Here is a 21,161-nt window from a genome sequence, read left to right as displayed (position 1 = left end):
AATTGTTACGATCATTGAAAGTTGTAAAGTTTAACCACTGACCGATTTTACGACCTCCCTATATCGCTTCCATCTACTATACCAGAACAGAAATACCTGATCGTTGACGACCCAAGCAGGGCATCGTCTCGTTCCCTGATTTACTCTGTGGGATACCGACCTCGTAACAATGCTCTCTAACGACGTTTACACCGACGTCCGTCGTTCGATTCATTCGCTTCATGGGTCCTTCGTAACGAGCAACTCTATGCAGAAAAATCATGACACGCGTCCAGGATATTTTCTATTCTATCGATGGCCAACCGAGAGAGATTGTGCGTTCGAAACGTGTAAACTCAATTACCGCAATTGAACCATTCAAGGATTACAAATTGCCATAATAAAGCTTTGTTGCTATCGGGTCTCCTAATTTGGTAATTAGTCGAATACAGGTACAAATGAGGTAGCTAAATAGTAGCTTTAGGCTATCGCTCATAAATATCCCCGGGCACTTCGGTTAACCCGCAGTAATAGTACGCAATGTTTACCAAAGTCAATAGGAAAGAATTATTAGAAAGGATAATAACTGTGACCAGGTTTTATTACATTTTCTATGAGAGTACCAGTCTGCAATTCTATAGTACCTGCTACAAACCTACCAATAATATATTTTACCGTCTATGTCAATATTTGTACATTTTCTATATAGTATAATAGTTTAGGAGTCCCTTCATAATCTGGCTTTTAATTTAGAGATAAAAACATTTAAAGGCACAGAGTTCGTCAGGTAACGAAGTAATTCTACGAAATTTAACAGTTACGAAGTTTTACTGCAACGCACTAACGATACGAGTTTTATTAATGCATATTAGATTTTTTTACAAACAGAAGAAGAACATTTTATTTCAAATTTATTTCCAATTTCCTGCGAGCAATTGATCGCCAATACTTTAAGCGAACAAAGACGAAATTTCATATCATTCAGCCATCGAAACGTATGGTGGCGAAACGTACACGGCGTTCCATCTAATTCCGTTGTTGTATCGGCCTCGTTCGATCTCGAGGCCGTTCCCAAACGAGTCGTTCGTGGACCGGGAAAAACGTCCCGGCGTTGCAAAAAGAAACGAGACTCGTGCGATTAACGGTGATGCTTTCACCGTTGTTCTTAGGACTAGAGGCCGAGAATCGAAAGAGACGGTCGTCAAGAGCGTTGCCCGCGCAACTTCGCTTTCTACAGGTTGTTTAGATCATCGGATTACAAGCGCACCGTTTCGACGCGTCCATTATGCACAGGGTATCGTCGATCGTCCTGGTATCGTTGGAAAATATAGCCGCGCGATTTATAGATTATTTGTCGTTTACCGAGTGGAAAATTAGAACGCGAAGCCAGACGCAGAATTTCCATACATTATGCGCAATTAGAAAAGCGCGAGCATAACGGGTTTGTATCTGCTCGTTGATGAAAGAGCGAAAGTAAAGCGTTCACGCGTACAACTTCCTCGCGCAACGTTACTTCACTCGTGACGTCTTTGTTCGTCACGCTTAACAGAGGTAGACACGCGTTTCTAATTAATTTTTTATGGATTTGTGGGGTTTAGCTTTGAATAACGTGCGCGTATTTGAATATATAATGCATTGTACAAGATGTAACGCACGATAATTAGACCGTGGATATCTGTGCAAAGGCATATTTTTATAGAATATTGGTAGTTTAGTGAAACTTGGAAAAGAAATTTATTTTGCGTTCAACAGATTTTAGTCGCGTACTGTTTATCCTACGTTTCATGTTTTTTTTTTTGCGTTTTCATATTTCATCGCGTATGTTTTTTAAGAACATTTTTAAAGATGTAACCTCATACTGGTATATTACAACATTTTTTTAACGCTTTTCGTTCCATTCGCAGAGGCAAATACGCGGCAGTGAGAAGATGTCGAGAGAGATCGAGCGGAAGGCAGTGGGCAGCGAAATTTCTAAGGAAGAGGAGACGGGCACAGGAATTGAGGGCGGAAGCCCTGCACGAAGTCGCGGTGCTGGATGCCGCGGCGAACTGTTCTCGTCTGGTGTCCTTGCATGAAGTATTCGAAACGAACACGGAGATGGTCCTGGTTTTGGAATTGTAAGTTGCATTCTCTATTTTCGAGGCCGAATTCCAGAATGTGTGTATATATGTACTGTTTTCGATTCAAAGGGCTCCTGGTGGTGAATTGCAAATGATTCTGGACAGAGACGAAGTTCCGGAAGAACGACAAGTCGCCAGATTACTGAAGCAAATTTTAGGCGGAATAGCCTTCCTGCATTCCCTGAACGTCGCTCATCTTGACATTAAGGTGAGTGTCGAACTTTATTCGATGCTTGCGAGAAAATTGTTACGCTATATAGGGTGTCTCAGATTTTTCCAGCCAAACTTTGAGAACTTTGTGAGAATGTCGTTTGAAACTGTATGAACAATATATAAAGTTAGTAGAATATCAATATAGTCGACTGAGTCATTCGGATGAAATTAAATTCAAGCAAATTTCACGGGATAATATGTACTGTACGTAGATCCAATTCTTTATCGCCGTCAGTGCTCTATCGACAGGAACGGCAAACACTTTGAAAGTATTAACACTCAGCGATTATATTGATTGCGAATCTACTCTCTTATCTTGCAGCATAGCAACGGCGAGTAGACTACCGTTCTTTCGTATCTTCTATTTTTGTTCTAACTTTTTAACGAAGCTTTAAACGAAACGACCTACACTGCCGGTCGTAAGTATTGGGATATCTGTTTAGTACTAAATCGAACGTTTTTCATTTGTTTTATTCTCTATTATTATTTCATTAGAAAGCTGTTATTTCGTTCGCATCATGCGGCCAGATATTAAATAAAATCGTGTTTGTTAAAGTTTTCTCATAAATGCGACGAGTAGCTTATAACGTCTCTTATTTATATCCGTAGAATATGAATATAATTAATGCAAAGTTGGAATACCATGTATAGTAAGCTCGACAGAAGGAAATATTCCGGTCGAGAGTGTTTCTTATCTACCGAACATTAAAAACAACGAAGAATCCGATAAGAGTTGGTAGATTGTGGTTTCTGCAAATAAGTCTTATCTAGATTTTTCCTGTCGGGTTGAAAAACCTTCTCAGAGAATTGGCACGCGTACCTTTACGACCATGAAAGGACACGGATAAAAACTAGAACAGCGAGCGTACGATCTGCGAGTCGCGCCTAATCTCGAGGACCGAACTCGGTGATGAAAAGAAACTCGTTGGCAACGAAACGACGATGTTTCAGGACGGTGCTGGCAGTTTCTCAGCAACGCAACGTGCCCGGCCTGTTGGTCGGTGCGAACGACCTAAATCGTTATGTAAAAGTATCCGTATAACAGGGCGAGCTTTGCCAAATCTCGATTCGAGCGCGAAAACTGTTGCATCGTCGCGACGTCGAGACGATGTTACGCATCGTTAAAGAGGGCATCGATCCGTGGCTAGATCGTCGATCGATTTTACCGACACTAATATCTTCTTGCACAATTGAACTAATATTGTTAGTAGACGGCGAATTTTTATCCATTTATGCGAACTTCGAAGATGCAAAATTGCACACAATTTATGTATATAGTATGCAAAAATATATAAAACAGTATAGTAGCGTATTTATTACGATATTTAGAGGATAATATATGCTTTTCATTTAAGTATCATTTCTTCAATTATGCTCGTACAAATGGAAAAGTAGAAATCCGTGGCTTAATTATTAGCGTGTTTTTTGCGCCGCGTATGATCTTTTTTGCCGAATGAGCACTGTGGCTAATTCTTATAGCGATAGAATCGATCTGTTTATGGGAAACGTAAGAATACTATCGGGAATTTACATCTACGATGCGTACTACGAGGGTTGCATTAATTCGTCGTTTCCCCACATTCGCATTGTTGTCTCGGAAAGTAACTTTCTCGCGAATTCAAATATTTGCTAGAAAGCGGGGACGCTTTCGTTGGAATGCAGAAAGGAGAAGACGCGCGTTTCCTCGCTGCGTTGTTATCGCAAAACGTGTATTTGTTTAAAAAAAAAAAAAGAAAAAAGAAGATCATAAAGCAAAACGGCGAGACACGTGCACGAACGGGAAGGAATCACCGCGATGGAATTCCGACGAAACTGGCTTCGATACGACGTTTCTGCCTACTCGAAATTATTTTTGTACCAGCCACGAGGGAGTCGCGTCTCGCCGCGAAACTTTGACTCGAAAATAACTCGACGCGCCTCTCCTCTTAGCCTTTTCACCCCGAGAATAATATCCAGAGGAAAGAACGAGATCTCTGTCCTCTTTAATTAAAATGTCTTTCCATTTTTTTTGAAATATTTGAAGTAGTCCGCGTCTTGCTTCCATTTATGCAAAGTTATATCGCTCGTTCTCTCTAACAGCGGTATAATTCAATATTCGCAGTATTATCTTTTTACCAGCCGACTCGTAAAATTTATCACATTTAGAGACTCGCGGCATCTGTTCGAACACTTTATCATTCCAAAGAAGCTAATAGTGAAAACGTGACGAACTTTTCAAATACGTAGGCTTTGTATCTTAACTATTTAAAGTTGTAAAGAGGACGAATCTCGTTTCTCGTACGAGCGCCACAGCCTTCTCGAAACAGAGAGTTTCTATAATGTGGATAAAAATGAAGCCTCGTATTTGCATAATTACCCTGGTTTTATCCGTCGATGAATCTTTCGATTTTGCCAATAAATCGCTTTAAATTACGCTAAGCGTCAGAGGAGAGACGATGCATCCCGGAGATGATAGATAAGCGTGGTTTACGTGCGCGTCACGGAGCGCGGTACACGCGCGCGAGATCAGCCACATTTTTCTTATTTGGCGGTGGCGACGATTTGCAATTTGCGACGTGCACACGGTGACACCGTGATACGGGACCAGCTTCGCGAGAGGACGTCGAAGAGACGCGTCGCGACGAAACACAGGCATAGATATACGAATGCGTGTTTATCGATTATCGACGTGATCGATATGGGCGAGCCAAGGCAAACGAGTCGTATTAATAATATTCCTTCGGCGACACACGTGGCGGCTCGCATATTTCAACCTTCCTCCCCTTTTTTTTCTTTACTCTTCTTAACGCGGCTCGGATTATAATCGCGGTTACGCAACCCAATTACCCACCTTTCGTAAATTGATAGCAATTTGCGGAGATACAGGTTACCGGGTACGCAACTAAATTATGGACGAGCGAGAGGCTGGCCGCGACGCTGTTAAATTCTCTTCTGAGAGTTATCGATATCGCCTCACAAATTAAATTACCGAGTGAAAAACTGCGATCGAGATGGAAATAAAATAAGGCCGAGTTTCGTGCGTTAAATCGTTGGCACGACACGTGACTCGACTCGAAACGTTCCTTTATCGGCTTTTCTGCTACGAGACCGAGGATTACGCATCCGCCAGAATTATCGCGATGTTTTCCAAACGATAAGATAATTTCGCGCGTTCTAGCTACGTAAAATGGCTCGCCTTAACGGCGGAAAGAATCGATTCTGTTCTTGTTTGCACGTATTTTCCGATAACCGGGAATTACGGCCGATTCTATATCTTCTGGCACTTAACTAGAGTAACCAGCTTCTAATGCGTGTACCTATAAATATATTACACACGTATATAAATATAACCAGTATATAACTAGTATATACTAATATATAATTATATAATTATATTTCAATTCAAAGAAAACGGTAACATTACAGTAATGTTGCATAAAATTCATATCTTACAGAGTGTCCAGTCTTAAGATTGCTATTTATGTCGTAAATGAATTTTTTTGCTAATGTATGGTCGCAGTGAACGTCTAGTAACGTTACCAACGTAATCATAATAATCGAGTCTCACGACAACGCCGATAAAATTTCAAGAAGTTCGATGTAACGCACAGCAAAGCGTTAAAGTACCTTCGTGTAGATAAATCATCGAGCTGGCGAGAGCAAACCGTTTAGCGTGGCCGTAAAACGTTGCTATCAAAATGTTTTGCCGGTCGAGCCGGCAACGCGTTTTTGAATCGTTGACCCGCGTTTCATTTTCAGTCGCGTCGTTCGAGATCGCGAGAGCGTGGCCGAATAGAAACGACCGCGCCCGTTTCGAAAGGAAAAACGGCGCACTCCAGTTTTGAAACTTTCCGTTTCGACGCGTTCGCTTTTCGAAAAGTCATCGCTCTCGCTTCGATGGCGCTTCGAACTCGGCGAACTCACGCGCGGAGGCCGTGCACCATCCACTCCGGTTCATCTTAAAATATCGCCGTGCCACGAATTCGCGCGATATGCCTGACCCAAATATAGATCTCGCGTTTATGAATGGAAAAATGCAGGCGAATTCTTTGGCTCGATTCCAAGAGGCCTCGTTGGCCGGCGTCCACGAGGTTTCAGGCGCCGGGACGTCGAAGCCAGTTTCACGCCGCTGGAAAATCACGTTCGCGCTCGATAGGTTCCTCGCGGTTGATAATCGCAACCAAGGGGCACGAAACGCCTTCGTCATAGCGTTAAGCCTTTCAGTCTTTCATTCGCAAATCGTACGGGCTATCTGAATTTCTTGAAAATTGTTCTCCTCGTGTTTAAGAGGCTAGAACGATAATGGTATGACGCTCGTCTTAATGATAACGCACTGATAGTCAATTAATAGAAGTTTGTAATTGATGCAAAGTTTTGAAGCAATATTACAATTAACGCGGAATAGATTAATTAGCGACAATGAACGTCTACTCGAGACAGATTAACAGAGACGTCACTTTGTATTCTCTGTTTTAAAGTCTGCCATACGTGTTAATCAATGGACACGAAATCTATATAAGGCCAAGTCGTCTTTAAGCTTTACGGTACGGTTATTGTAACGCGTCCTCGTTTTCACCCAAGTATGTTTTTTTGTCGTTAAAAAATCTCTTACGTTTAGAGAAAAGAAGAAAGTAGCGTTATTAATTAATACGTGTCGCTTGTCGCTGGAATTTCACGTTAAAGATATTGCGGAATATAAAAACTGCTTTTCTCGGTTGAAACGAGAGGCGAGATCGTAACTAAAAAAAACTAGCAGCTGGGTTAATCAAAAGTGAAAGGATCAATTTCGACTATCAACGCGTACAACTTTTCTACCCACGTCAATCCTATCGTTCGATCGTTCGCGTTCCCGTTCGCGGAATGTCATAGCTCTTTCGAACTCGTGGAAACGAGCGGTTGAACGATCTCGACAGGCATGCAATAATAAACGCGATATCTAAACTGGCGCCATAGACCGTCTACTTCTCTATTTGCCTTCGATCTCCGATAATCGCGTTGTTTGAAATTGGTACGTTCTCGCGACAGCCCGAACCTTGTATATTCTCTATCGAACGTTCGTTATTCTAGGCTTTCTGGCGAATCGATTTTTCGACGGATTTTCTACGGAAGAGAGGCGATCGACCTCCGAAGAGAAAGGGAGAGATTCATCAATGAACTCTCGGGGCCTAGCCTTGATAGTCGGAGGAGCGAGCTTGTACCGAGAATTCCATTTCTGCCATGGTCAGTGGCTCGCGTTCCCTCGATCGATGCGCGCCAAGCGTCGAAGCGGTTCGTTCATTAGGCAGAACGCCGCGTTCGATGAAATCGATTCATCGGCCTCTTAATGGGATAACCGAGCTCCGCCCCGTAGACGGCGCGTTCCGAGCGAACGCGATACGAGTTAAGGAAAAAAGGCCAGCGATATTTCATACGTCGAAGGAAAAGCGACTGACCGATCATCTCTCTTTTCTCCCTTTTCTACATGCTTCTATCATGCAACCAAGATTCTTCTAACCATATAGAGCAACGATAAAATTTGTGCTTCGATCGGCGTGTTCGTAGCGTACAGTATATAATTACGTTCGCGTGGAATCGATTTTGCAAAATGACTCAGATTCTAGACGAGTATTGTTGGGATCATTGGTAACCCGATTCAGATACGCTCAACGTGCATTGAGAGATCGTTCCATTGCATAGTATAGTCGGGGAAGCGATATTTCGTTGATAAAATCGAAGATACTTTTATATAAAATGAAATTTAAATTCTTTTAAATGTAAATGTTAATATCAGCTTCCACGATGTAATTCGGCTATTTCTTGGAAATTATTCAAAGACACAAGAAATTTTATCAACGCTGTCCATCACATCCGTGATGTCACAGTATATTTGCTTGCAAAGGTATATTTGAAAATTAGTATGCGGCAGAAATATTCGTCTTCATAAACGTTACAGTAAGCGAAATACGAGCTCATGGAATATCGAGGTTTATTGAACCTAAGCGTTTAAAAACTATCTATATTCTAATAATATCTATCAAAATATAACACGCATTTCACTCGAGGAGGACTCGAGGAGAACAGCAGGGTTAATGTATTCTTTCTCGTAACTCGTTCCCTCGTACAGCGCGTGTTGCATTCACGTCGACCAACACGTACATGGAACACGCACACGCGTGTTCTCGCGTCTGGCCGCAGAGCGTAGGGTCGCTTCCCCCTTTTCTCAACCGCCGGAAGTTTCAATGAACGCGAGAGACAGATCCTCATAAATTCGTTGTCCGTTGGCTAAAAAGCCTTGCAACTTCGCGCAGACGCTTTCGCGTGCTTCGCATTCCGATCCTCCGCCGAGTTTTAATCGAGAAAATTCGATCGTCGACCTCGACCATGCAACGCCAAGAGAGAACGATCGCAGATGCGCCGAGGCATCGTGAGAATTACCCGCAGCGACGTTTTTCTCTCGAAAAGGTAGATAACCCTGACTTAATGGTTTGCGTCCTTCCTGCAGTTTTTACGATCGCTCTCTGTGTTACGTTAAACGACGACATCCGACAGACCGAGCTCCGAGAACCGGCTCACCTGTTACACTTTCCTAGACACGCTCGATCGATACATCGCACGTAACGCGGCGTTTTGAACCGAGCGAGCGAACGACCGCACCTCACTCGTTCTCGTAAAATTTAGAAACGAACGCCGTAAACGAGCATTCGTTCGTCGAATCAGAAATGCAATATCCGTATGATTTAAACTGGCTCGATCCAGACCGTTCTTCGATTCGACGAGGAAACGATCAAGAAGCGATTATCCTATTTGCCAAGGAGAATACGCGCTTGTTAATAATATTCATGGTAATCGATCGCGACGCCTACATCGGTTGCGGCGAGGAACGTTCGCGAAACTCGAATGACGCAGGAACTCCGTAATGGCTAATTATGGAAATGTCTTTGTTCCTTATTGAACGACTTCCGGGACTCGGACGAGTCCGTTGCCAAACACGCTTGCCAGATTCTCACTCCGAATGATCCGCTCTGGACAAGAGCGTTCGTCTCGTTCTAAAGCTGCGTTTCCATCGGTGCTCGCGAACATGTTCGCGAAGAACCATTACCGGAAGAAACTATTGCGAACATTAGTAGATACGCTGGTAGATACGATGCAATACAGCTACGAGATACTTGAAGAATATTTTTTAGATTTATCTGGACGTGGTTGATGCATACGCAGAATCGAAATGCATAGTAATCGCGATTAATACGAGGGTTCTAAGTCTCAGCGACGTTTTTCCGACGATGGTATTATAAAGTTTCACGATATAAAGCGTTAAAGAGCGAATTCGAGCGCTCGCGATACGAAGAAGCAAGAAACGAGAAGCAGCAGAGTAAAACGCATTGATAGGACTCGGTGGACGAAGTGCACGAGTGTCGAAAGCAAAAGGGGCCACACGAACAAAACGTCCCACGACCTCGACTTTACAGGAGCACTTTTCAAGCATCGTGCGACGCAGTCCGGTCACGTTCAACTCGTAACTCGGTATAACGAAACGTAACGCGCAAACTGAATCCTCGAGCGGAACGAGCGTGCACGCCATCGTTCCTTCTTGGTCTTCTCGTCCCCTCTCGCGTGTTTTACCAATTTTCTTCGTCTATCTTTCTTCTCGATCAAAGCTTCGAAGGTGAATCGCTGCAGGAGCGAGGAAGAATATTCTAACCGACGTGGTATTCCACGAAGCGAGACGATCGAGGACTTTTGCAATCGCTTCTATACGCTGTTGGTCGCGACGGGCACTGTTTCGTAGAACGTTGACGAAGACTCGCGACGATAATGTTTAGAACATCGCAGCGGGAAGAAAAAGCTTTTCCTTAAACGTTTCTGTCACGCTACGCGTTACGAGAGTTTCTCCGCAGGTGTCAATTCGCTGTCCTTGCTCTGGCGACTCGTCTCCGAGATATTTCTCAGCGTTAAAGCTCATGCAGATTATCCAATGGATGGAAAAGTTGGTCTAACGAAAATTCCCCGTTTTCGTTCGGCTATCTTCCATCTTTGTTCTATCAATGTTTCTTTGCGAGAAGTTTCAATAATTTCCAGACTGTAAAGAACGCAACGAGTCCCTCTCTTCGTCATAAATTCAAAGATTCCGTAAAATGGATGTTGCGATTCGAATTTGCGGAGGATTTATGGTGACGGACAAACCACCGTATCGCGAGTCTCGCTTTTATCTACCAGAATACATTGTCACTTAAAAAGATCATCGACACAAATTTCGTCGTTTTTCTTACCAGTCTATCAGTTTCTCTAAAATAATTCTCTCACGGGCTGAAAACCGTAGGCGATGGAATCGCGAGCGAATAGAGGCGCGAAAGAGGATGCGTGGGCGTCTCGTTCGAACGGGCACCGAAAGGCTCGATACGCGAATGCAAACGATCGTCGATAAGAAAGGTCGTGGCGCGGCCTAGCCGAGCGATTCATGCCCCTTTCTCGATCGTTTTTTCCCGCCTCTTTCCGAGAGAATTCTTTCCTCTCGAAACAATCGAACAATGCGCTTGACTGCTGTACGCGAAGAAAGAGACAACAGAGAAGGAAACAGGATCCGAGGTTCTAGGCAAAAGAGAGAGCGATACAGAGAGGAAGAGGGACGAAAAGAACGAAAGGGGACGAACGAAAGCTCCCTTTGTTGATATATTGTCAACGACAATACGCTTTTCAAGCTCCTAGCTAGAGCGACGATTATGTTTTCAGGAGTCACCGGTTTCAACTTTTAAACGCTGTCCAAAGGAGCGTCATTATCGAGTTTATTAAATGGCCACGTGAAATACTCGAGTGTGGCGATTAATTGCACCGATTAGTCAGCGGGCGAGGTACAGGGAATTAGCTTTTGTTCGATACTTTTAATTAAGTACCACTGTGCGTACCCATTGGAACGTTCAACTGTAGATCGGTAACTACGTTTTTGTACCCATTGGGAAAAACACACCTGCAGTGGCTGTAACCCAACGTGCTCCCTTTACGAGCAGATGTTTCAACTCCATTATTCGTACGCTACCAAAAGTATCCGGACACTTTGATGTTACGTGAATTTGATCGGAGTGTAGATATCACTGGAAAATTAATTAGAAACAAGGTTTAGTAGCGATTCGCAGAGAACAAGATGATTACAACGATCCTCTTATCCTTAATTGTGTCAAAAAAAAAAAAAAAAAATAAAAGATAAAAAGAAACAAGTATGCGGACTTTCGAGCGATAGTGTGCAAAGATAAATTGCCCTACATCGCACAACAATTATTCGTAATCGTCGAATTACAAAGCAAATTACACTTACCTTGACTCAAATATCCTTCCGACTGAAATAACCCTGTCGTATATTCCATCGCACTCACCTGATCAAATAAAAGGAAAAGCAAGCACGAGAGCTCGTTGGTGGTTACGATTAATTATCACGATTACGTGACAAATGCGTCGTCGAATTGTCGTTTATCAAATAGCTTCGATTAAGTTAAGACATCGCGTACGAACAAGGCATGTAATGATCGCTGAAATCACGATAAGACAGATGGAAAAAACTACTCCGATGCACGTTGCTCGGTTCGCCAGCACCCGCTGTGCCGTACGTTGGACCATTTTTGCTGCGAACGCGTTTCCCTCGCGCACCCTTCTTTCACTGGCATCAAACGCTCTTAGCTAGTTGATAATCGTAGCGACAAGATCGCTCTAAATAATTCATTCTCGCTGTAAATGTCGCCTGGGTAAAGTACGAAACGGTGTTCTCGTTGGAGAAGCACGAAGTCTCGGGCGTAGATCGCATCGTACGGTTAATCGGGGACGCTTCGGCTGCTCCGGGATAAAATATGATCGTTCCATCTTCTTCCCGAGCGTCCGCGAGCTGCAAGCAATTATACGGAACGACGAAAGAAAATAACGAGCTCTTTTGTCTCCGTTGGCGGTCTGTGGAGATTCTTGAAAGCCTTGGTCGTCGCGAGACCACCATCCGTCTCGAGAAAAATTCTCTTTTTCATCGCGTAATTTTACTTCTTCGTTTTACTTCTATTACGGCGAATTATAGTTCTAACCTTGTTCGTTCGTTACTTTCAGCCTCAAAACCTGGTCCTGACTGGCGAGTTCCCAGACTGTGACGTGAAGCTTTGCGACTTTGGTATCTCGCGGTACATCAGCCATGGCGCGGACATACGGGAGATTCTGGGCACGCCCGATTACGTTGGTGAGTAATCCTGACTCAAGCAACGGAAAAAGAATTCGCGTTAAACCGTGGCTCGCTGGATCGTTGATAGCGTTCGAAATTTTCCGCTGTCTGTTTGTTGGTCTCGTAAGTAGGGGAACCTAAAGTACGATAACGTCTTTCATTCTGTTGCGAACCTTGAATTTGTCTGTCTTCGATCCGATAAGAGAATTACGCGGCATCGAATTTAGAAATTACAAGCAATTCGTCATGTTGCTCGGGGTTCCCCTATTTCTCGTTGCCACTAGCCAGTATTCGCACGGTGAATCGAGTCCGCGGCTCGTTTCATACCGCGTAATTCCATTAGAGAAACAGACCTATTGCATAATTGGACAGAGTAAGCCACTTTTTGAGCGGGCAGGAAAACCACACGCGTGGCTTTACGTCGATCATCGACAAAGAGCATCCATTTACGATTACTCTCTGCTATCGCTTTTGACTTGGGTCTAACGGTCGCACAGCCAACTCGAACGAAACCGTCGTTGGACAATGCAACGTCACAAACCGTTGCATTCCCACGACCTGTTCTTCGTTGCGTGCCTTTCGATGCTTCCTTTCCTGGTTTCACACTCAAGTCGCGTCTCTCGCCATCGTTTCAGCCCCAGAAGTGTTGAACTATGAGCCGATCAGCCTGGCAACAGACATGTGGTCCATCGGAGTTCTGTTGTATGTGTTGCTAACGGGATGTTCTCCGTTCGGAGGTGACACGAAGCAGGAAACGTTCTGCAACATCAGCCGATGTCGCCTAGATTTCCCCGACGATCTGTTCGAAGACGTGTCCGAGGAAGCGCGCGATCTCATGCGCAAGCTAATGGTCAAGGATCCAAAGTAAGTATACTAACGAGATACGTCTACGTATCCGTTCCTGGCCGTTCGAATTATTTGAGAATGTTCCCGCGTATCTGTATCTCTGTTCCTTGCTGTACAAATTTATTGGAAATATTCTTCCGAATGACTGCCGTGATTGATCGAGATGAAGTTTGTTGACTCATCAAATATACCTTCACCCCTCCCATTTGATTCACTGTAATTTTATTCCGTAATAATTAACGTTATCTCTTAAAAAAGTAGCAACGGACCAGTCCATTGAAAATTATAGCCATCCGTAGAAAAGTAATTACAGCAAATTGCTCGAGACCATCCAAATCTTCTTTGAATCATTTTTCATACAGCAGGTAATTTACGAGTAATTTGCAATTGTAAATAAAGATCGGACGTATCCTTTATATAGAGAGTCGAATGAGATTGTATATTTCAAACGAACCATCTCGCCTCTTTGATACATGGCAAATTTCATCTTGGTCAACCAGCTGTATCTTCCGAAGGTATTCAGACCCTTTTTTGGACTGTCCCCCGATGGAAAGCGTGTTACCGGTCGACTCGGACAGCGCATCGTCGTTGGAATGTCGCGATCTAACGTAACGCGATTGCTTTCGTTCCTAGAAGCCAAATAATGCCAACGTACTCGACCTAACTAACAGTGTTCTCGAGATGCACGCGCTGCCTCCACGCGGCCTATCTTCTTTCGCTTCGAGGTAAACGGTAAGCGGTAAACGTTCTCGGTAGGTCGCGCGGCACGCTTCCTCGAAGGCATTATTTTCACCAGTGCCGGAATTCTTAGTAGCACGTTCTCCGATAATACTTATCCGCCGACCTCTTTAGTCTTCCATCGAAGTCGCGGCGCTGGCACCGGCGCCTTTTCGCCAGCGATAAACGCGAGGTCAGACGCGAACTCCTTCGTCTCTTTCATAACACGATCTCGAGTTTAGCGGCCGTTGAGCGATGATTTACCTCGAGGCAAGATTCGCGTCGGATGAAATAATTATCGTGATACATATCCAGTCGATACAACTATTGCCACCCATTTCATCTGACCTAACTTTCAAAATGAGCCAGACGTATACGTAACTGTTTTTTTTTTTTTTTTTTTTTTTTACAAAAATCCGTTCTTAGTGGAAATATTTTAAGAAACGTGTCAGAACGTGGTCATACTTGGTATATCGAGTTTCCACGAACTTAACGTAAACTTATGCATAAAGTTTTCTTGACTGCATACTGCAACTATGTTTCACAATATGCCAATATATAGCTATGATAGTCGAATCTGGTTATAACTATAAACTGTGAGTTCGTATGCGTTAGGAAATTTGAAATTGCAAAAGTCCACGCAATGCACGACAATGTAGTATTTAATACGACGTTCAATGGATGACATCAATTTCCACTTAGGTTCTATTTGCTTAATCGGATTTATAAAAGAGTGAATTTGCATAAAAATGTGCGGTCTATTTATAACGCTCATAATATATTCGTAAGGGGTTTCTACAAGTGTTCGTATAGGTACTTTGGCGAGGAACTGTATAGAATGTTAAAAGGAAACTTCACTGCCTCGAAACTCGTAATTGTCGGTAGGTATCGCGATACCCAGTTCGTCTCGTGCGAGATCTCGTGCAAAGTTATGCCTCGAGGTAAATCTCATCGTGTAGGAGACGTTATAGGTTTAGAAGCTACGACGAGAGTCTTTAAACTCGATCATTCGGCTTCCTGAATCCGCGCGTACGTGGAAGCAAAACGATCGACATTCCATCGAGACGACTTTCTTCGAAACGGGAAGAAGGACGTTGGCACATCGAACGAGTTCCGCTGAAAAACTCGTAGATTTCCTTATCGTCGACCAGTCGGACAGCTGAAAGGAAGTCTCCATCCGGAATATCCGCGCCCTTCCAACGCGAAAGTTGGCTTATCTCGTTGCCAGCGTGTGTGTTTTATCGTCGAATGTACATGCGTCGTTTTCGTTCCCTTTCCATCCCTACGAAACGCGCGTTACGCAACTACGTAGAGGCCTGTTACCAGAGTCGAGACGTCCCGTGACTTGTGCCGGAAATGGCGACCATACGTGAAATCGCGATGGTTTGTACAGAATGGGACACATTGTGAGATCGAAAAAAAGAACAAGAAAATACAACTATGTACGTGGTTTGATACAAAAGCAAGGAGATTGTTCTCGTTGTAACTCAGATTACTTGCCCCGATAAAAAGCTGATAAATTCATATATTTTAAATTCAACAAATTTTGATCGAAACTTTAATCGAATCCTTATTTGTTCGCTTCATATTGATAATCTTAATCCGTTGCTTTTCCAGCGAACGCTTGACCGTCACGGAATGCTTGCAACACCCATGGTTCGGCTCGTTCGACGACCCTCAACCACCATTATCTTTATCCAGCTGCCCAGCGTTGGACCAGTCTCCCATGCAAGATAAATCATCGCAGGAAACAAAATCGTTCTCTAAATCTACCACGAGCGCCGAACACCAGACGACGACAGGATCATCCATGACCAAGAACGACTCAGAGAAACAAAAAGCGGTGAACGCTTGTCAGGGCATGGAAACGAAACCTTCGGCAAACAGAGCAATTTCCTCGCACACGGAGAACATATATTCAAAATCAAAACTGTCGCCCAAACCCACTAGATTCGGACTGAGCTCGGATCGCAGGGACACTTTTAAGAGGAATATGGATTCTCTGGCGCAGAAATTTTCCGGCACAGAAATCATGATAATCGAGCCAGTCCCGTCATCCGGTACCACAGTTTCCTCAAACGTAACAAGCAGTACGCAAAGAAGAGCGACAGCCACGCACACGATGCCAGCCGGAGAGGTGTTCAAATGCACACCGGTATTCATCCTGGGCGAAGAGCAACAATGCAGCGACAGTGGCAGCGATTCCGTTTCAGAAATATCGACAGACAGCTCTAGCGACCGAAGCAGTATTTATTCAGACGATTCGTTGGATTTTATCTTATACGGAAAGAGTCAAGGTAGAGCCAGTTTCCCATTCTCTGCTACGGAAGCGCCTTCCGACAGATGGGAACAGAGGCACCATACGAGGGTTTGGCCGAGAGAGTGCAACGGAGTGGTGAGCAAAGCTCTCAGCCGTTTTTCCTCAGAAACGTCGAACACGAAGTTCAGCAAAGCTTCCACGCCGCCAACAGTCCATGGTAAAACTGGATTAGAAGCTCTTCGCGAAAGGGGTGGAAATTTAGTTGTAATTCGTGAACCTGTAAGAGCTGGCAGATACACCAGATACAGCGAAGTACAATGCGAGTCGGTGCAAGCACGGATTCGACGATTTCAGGTTCATGGAGCTTCGTAGATGAGTAAGCACGTGATCTGTCCGTGAAGGACTTTCTCGAGCAGCTTCAGAGTCCTGGGTCCTCGATGGACAGCAGCAGGATCCTTTGTACATATTACGTTACGGTGTACAGTAAATGTAGTTTCGAGAGCGCGTTGCGAGACATCGATAGTCGAAGAAGTATGCCGAAAGAACAGAGAGCTATGGGATAACTGTAAATATTACAACGAGAAAATTTGCGGATACCGATCGCTCGTGACGCATGTTGTATATAAATTCGGACGACCGAGATTCTACGAGAGAGCGGCGGTCGACCGGACCACCGCGGTGACTCGAGTTTCGAAGGTTTTATCGTACATAACGCAAGAGTAAAAAGAAGAGCTTATTAGTTGATTGTGGTACGGTTATTTATGGAAGTATTTGAGCACTTCTAGGATCTTTTTACGAATTTATTATGTACTGGTTATATGATACATTTTGGAATTTTCTTAGAATTGCGACGAGGCACGATTTCCGTGGTCGAATTGCTAATATAATTGGAATACTCGTGTTCCATTTTATAGTACTATCGAAATTTCGAAAAGTCGTATAACACATATAGTAAATTCACAGAAATTTTCTACACCGAGTACTCAAATAATTGTATAAATTATTGCATGTAGATTGGATTCAAGGTGGCAGCAAGAGTTTCAAGCGAAACGTATCGACAGCTCGTTGTCTGCCATTACCGATAGACTGACCGGCCGTCCCTTTGAACTGTGAGATAGAAAAAAGTAAAAAAAAAAAAAAAAACGAAAAAAAGAAAAACGCGATTTACGCGTTCCATGCATCGAGTTGCTCGCGATACGAAAGTGGAAGATTGCTTCATCTCGTTTCGTTTTCTCTTGTCTCGCCTCTTCTCTCAACAACGTTTCACGCGGGGTCGACACTTGCGATAGTTACGCAACTGGATAAATGTCAGGCATATGTCAGACTTTGTTCGGAATTCTAGAGTAACAGCGAACGTAAAGTAAAATGGCGCGCGAGCAGCTCGATGTTGAGCGGCGAGTTTGCCCAACCTAGCCATAATATTATTAGTCGCTGTATAGATCGTCGTGATAACAGTAACTCGAATTACCTGGAGCTCCGTTCCATGGATCTCGCTAAAATTTCAATCCGATAACTTGGGTGCCTTCACCGTATACGTTTAAGAGAAGTCGTGTCCCAGTCGCTTAAGCCATTGATGACCAAGCACAATAAATAAAGCAGTAAAGGTAACGCATATAAAAATCTATTAAATTCCATGGTATTCGCTGTCGTATTCGCTAGACTGTGGATTTTTATGCTTTTATGGGAAATTGAATTCTCAGAGGCTATCGTAGATATGAAGGCTTACCATAGGCGCATCTTTTGTAGATAAAGATACCGACAAAGATAACGAACTGGGATTAAATGTGTTTTTACTTTTAAATTTTCAAGTTTCTGAATTTGAAAAGTAAAATTAAGAATAAAAAGGTTATTGGTTGCTATTGTTACAAGTAATAACATTGCTTTGTTATTTGTTATACAGAACAATAAGATTAAAAGAAAATTTCACTCGCGATAGCCGCCAGAGTAAAAGATGCAAAGATACGTAGAATTCACACAATGGGCAAAAGCATCTAAAATATTCAAAATATCGTACTCGTTAGAATATTTAAAAAATAAAACAATTCTCCACCTATGCCATCATTTTTTTCATTCTGTCGAGAAAAATACGAATCCGCGTAAACATCCGCAGTCTGGGATACAATTCTATAATGTAAATTGCAAAGAGAAAAGAAATTGCAACGCTGTGGCTCTTGATGGGTTAAGTCCTCTAGCGTAAACGAAGCATACGCGTACATGTTGATATAGAAATGTACGAGATACACGGGGTAGAATCTCGCGTATGAATATTTCTGCGTGTACAGGCAGTGAGCTGTACGCGACTTATCGCAAGCATTAACCGCATACTCGTAGTGCCTGCTTCTGTTTGTCCCGTTCGTAGTAGCGTATCTCTCTCCGCGGAAATACGGCTCGTTACGCCGGAAGAAAAATGAACGCGTGCACGACGGAAGAGCGTGGTGAGAGAACGAATCGATGCTTCCAAGAAGAGTCGGGTGAACGAGTCAAAGAAATCTCTCTCCAGTCTGAATAGAGTGCCTTAGTCGTACGGACGATTTAATCAATCGTACCGACGATCGATCGAAATTGAGAGCCTAGACTAGCTTTAGGCGTCTCCAATTCTTCTCGTTGGATCGATATCGTCTCTCGAGGGAGATCGGTGCCTCGTATCACAACGACCTGCCCTGCTAAATATCGCGCTGCAAACACTCAAAAATGAACCTGTTAGCTGAGTTACGTTTGACCAAATGCTCCTAAAATCCTGAAACGGAAAGTTAAATATATGCGTGGGCTTACGATTGCTTAAAAACCAATCACCGCTTGTATTAATAATTCTCCTGTTTAGTCCATAAAGTGACATTTAAATCAGAAAATCGACGAACATGATCCAGTTTTTTTTAAAACCATGGCATGTTAAAACGCTACGTCATAAAATGACGCGAGAGTGATAAAATTAACAAAGATAAGCTCATCGTGCTCCTTCTGTGATCTTTCGAATGATAAACGACGCGAATGATATATTTATTCTTAAGTAAAATGAAACAACACGTAAAGGGATAGGAGATTTCTAGATGGAGAAATTACGTTTTCGAGTTCCTTCTTCGGTTAACAGGTTGACGTTTGAAGAAGCTTTTCCTTCTGCCTCTTTTCTTCTCCTGCTACACATCTAGGATCTGTCGCATCTCAATGACTCAAGATACATCGCGAAACTACTGCCGTTAGTACTAAATGAGTCTTTTTAGCCATTGAAATATATATCCAGGGCGAGTTTCGTTGCGAGAAATGAAACGATCAATAGCTCTCGTCGAGCGAAATCCCGATTTTTTCAATTCTGCGCAAGTTTGCGAGTACGAAACGCATAAATGTATAATGTATACATATCCACGTAGACGAAGTACGAGGACGAACGCTGAAAAAAAATCTCGTGGAGCTTCCACTTCCGTGGTAGAAGGGAACGTTCCGTAAATACTAGTCATATAGTTGCTCGTGCTTTTGTTCGAATTCGTTCGTTTCCCTCTGACTAGCCGCTTTAAATCGCGGTAAAATTCTCAACGTACAGTGCCTTTAGAAACATTTATACAGGGATGGAGGAACGAGAACGTTCGAGCAGGAGGGACGAGCGCACGATCGAAATGACGAGAATCGCGCGTCGATGTCGAAACAACCATCCGACGAAGCAGCAACGATCATGTCTATAGAAAATGGAAAATGCGTTTGGAATCGCGATCGACCGAATCGCTTTGCGTCGTTGTTTCGTGTAACCGAGTTCCTCGTAGATCGAGGAATCGAATCTTTTCCGACTTCGCGAATATTGTTAATAGACTGCGGATTTTTATACATTTTTGGCAAGTTTAACGCTTAATCCAGTTGTCCTTCTCGCTTCCCCTTCGTGTACATAGTATCAGATATCTTCCTCCTCATAGATCGTAAAATATTTTATTCCCGAAAGATGTGAAATATACGAAATATTGCAAATAAATATTTAAACGCTGTCTGTATGTTTTATGTATTGAATTATAATTTTTATTAGAAAAAGAAAAGAAACCACCAATATATCGTACTTGTTATATAATATTTAATGGACGGGACAAATCTCTGTTACGATTCCAACATTCTCGATCTCTTCGTAAAGTTATAAATTTGTATAAACAACCGCAGTCTAATTGTTATCGCGGTGTGAGGCGTTCGTCCTTTGAAGTTCCGAAACGCACACTATCGAGATACGCGAACGCACGACACGAGACACAGGGAATATCTGACGTCTGACACGAATATAATATCTTGTCGTAGAGTATGAACACAATGAGCAAATGAAAGAGCGTGAGAGTGCGTGTTGCGTGATTTCACGATTGCCTCTGAGAATCAAAGAAAATCATAGAGACCTGTAATATAGTTTTGCTACGATGATAGAGAAAAAGGGCGTGCATCCGAAGCGAGCCGGTTTGCCATTTCTCTGGGCCAATGCGTTGTTATTTATTTCCGTCTACTTTTCTGTCCGATACCGTATTTAATTATCCCGCGTGTCGCGTTTTATTCTCGTGGCTTTTTAGTCCGATCGTTGGCCCTCGCAGAAGGGCGTGCCGTTCCTCTACCCTTTCACTCGGGCGCGCCCTGTTCTCCGATTTATCATTATTATTATTATTATTATTATTATTATTATTATTATTATTATTATTATTATTATTATTATTATTATCATTACAATTATTATTAATATTATTATTACTACTACTGCTATTATTATTACTATTATTATTATTACACTATTATTGTAATGTTATTAATTTCGAGGTCAATTATGATGAGAAGTATCGCGCATGTAGATGCTATTATGATCTTCTGTAAATATTTCTCTGTCATTGTATTAATTTTAATAACATGCGAAATAAATCATTCGTTCAAATCA

General features: G+C 42.9%; 1 protein-coding gene across 1 annotated transcript in view; it reads left to right on the top strand.

Moving 5' to 3' along the window:
- LOC100745919 (serine/threonine-protein kinase 17B-like) overlaps positions 1 to 21,161 on the top strand; it is a 63,729-nt gene extending 42,568 nt beyond the window's left edge. The window contains exons 2-6 of the mRNA XM_003494353.4: positions 1,884 to 2,096; positions 2,169 to 2,307; positions 12,348 to 12,474; positions 13,092 to 13,320; positions 15,637 to 21,161. Of these exons, the coding sequence (XP_003494401.1) occupies positions 1,884 to 2,096; positions 2,169 to 2,307; positions 12,348 to 12,474; positions 13,092 to 13,320; positions 15,637 to 16,651 (1,723 nt within the window). The 3' untranslated portion in view covers positions 16,652 to 21,161. The remainder of the gene's footprint in view (positions 1 to 1,883; positions 2,097 to 2,168; positions 2,308 to 12,347; positions 12,475 to 13,091; positions 13,321 to 15,636) is intronic.

Source organism: Bombus impatiens, unplaced genomic scaffold (assembly GCF_000188095.3).
Source record: "Bombus impatiens unplaced genomic scaffold, BIMP_2.2 scf_2222, whole genome shotgun sequence".
Lineage (NCBI taxonomy): Eukaryota > Metazoa > Arthropoda > Insecta > Hymenoptera > Apidae > Bombus > Bombus impatiens.
This window is presented reverse-complemented; position numbering and strand designations above follow the sequence as displayed.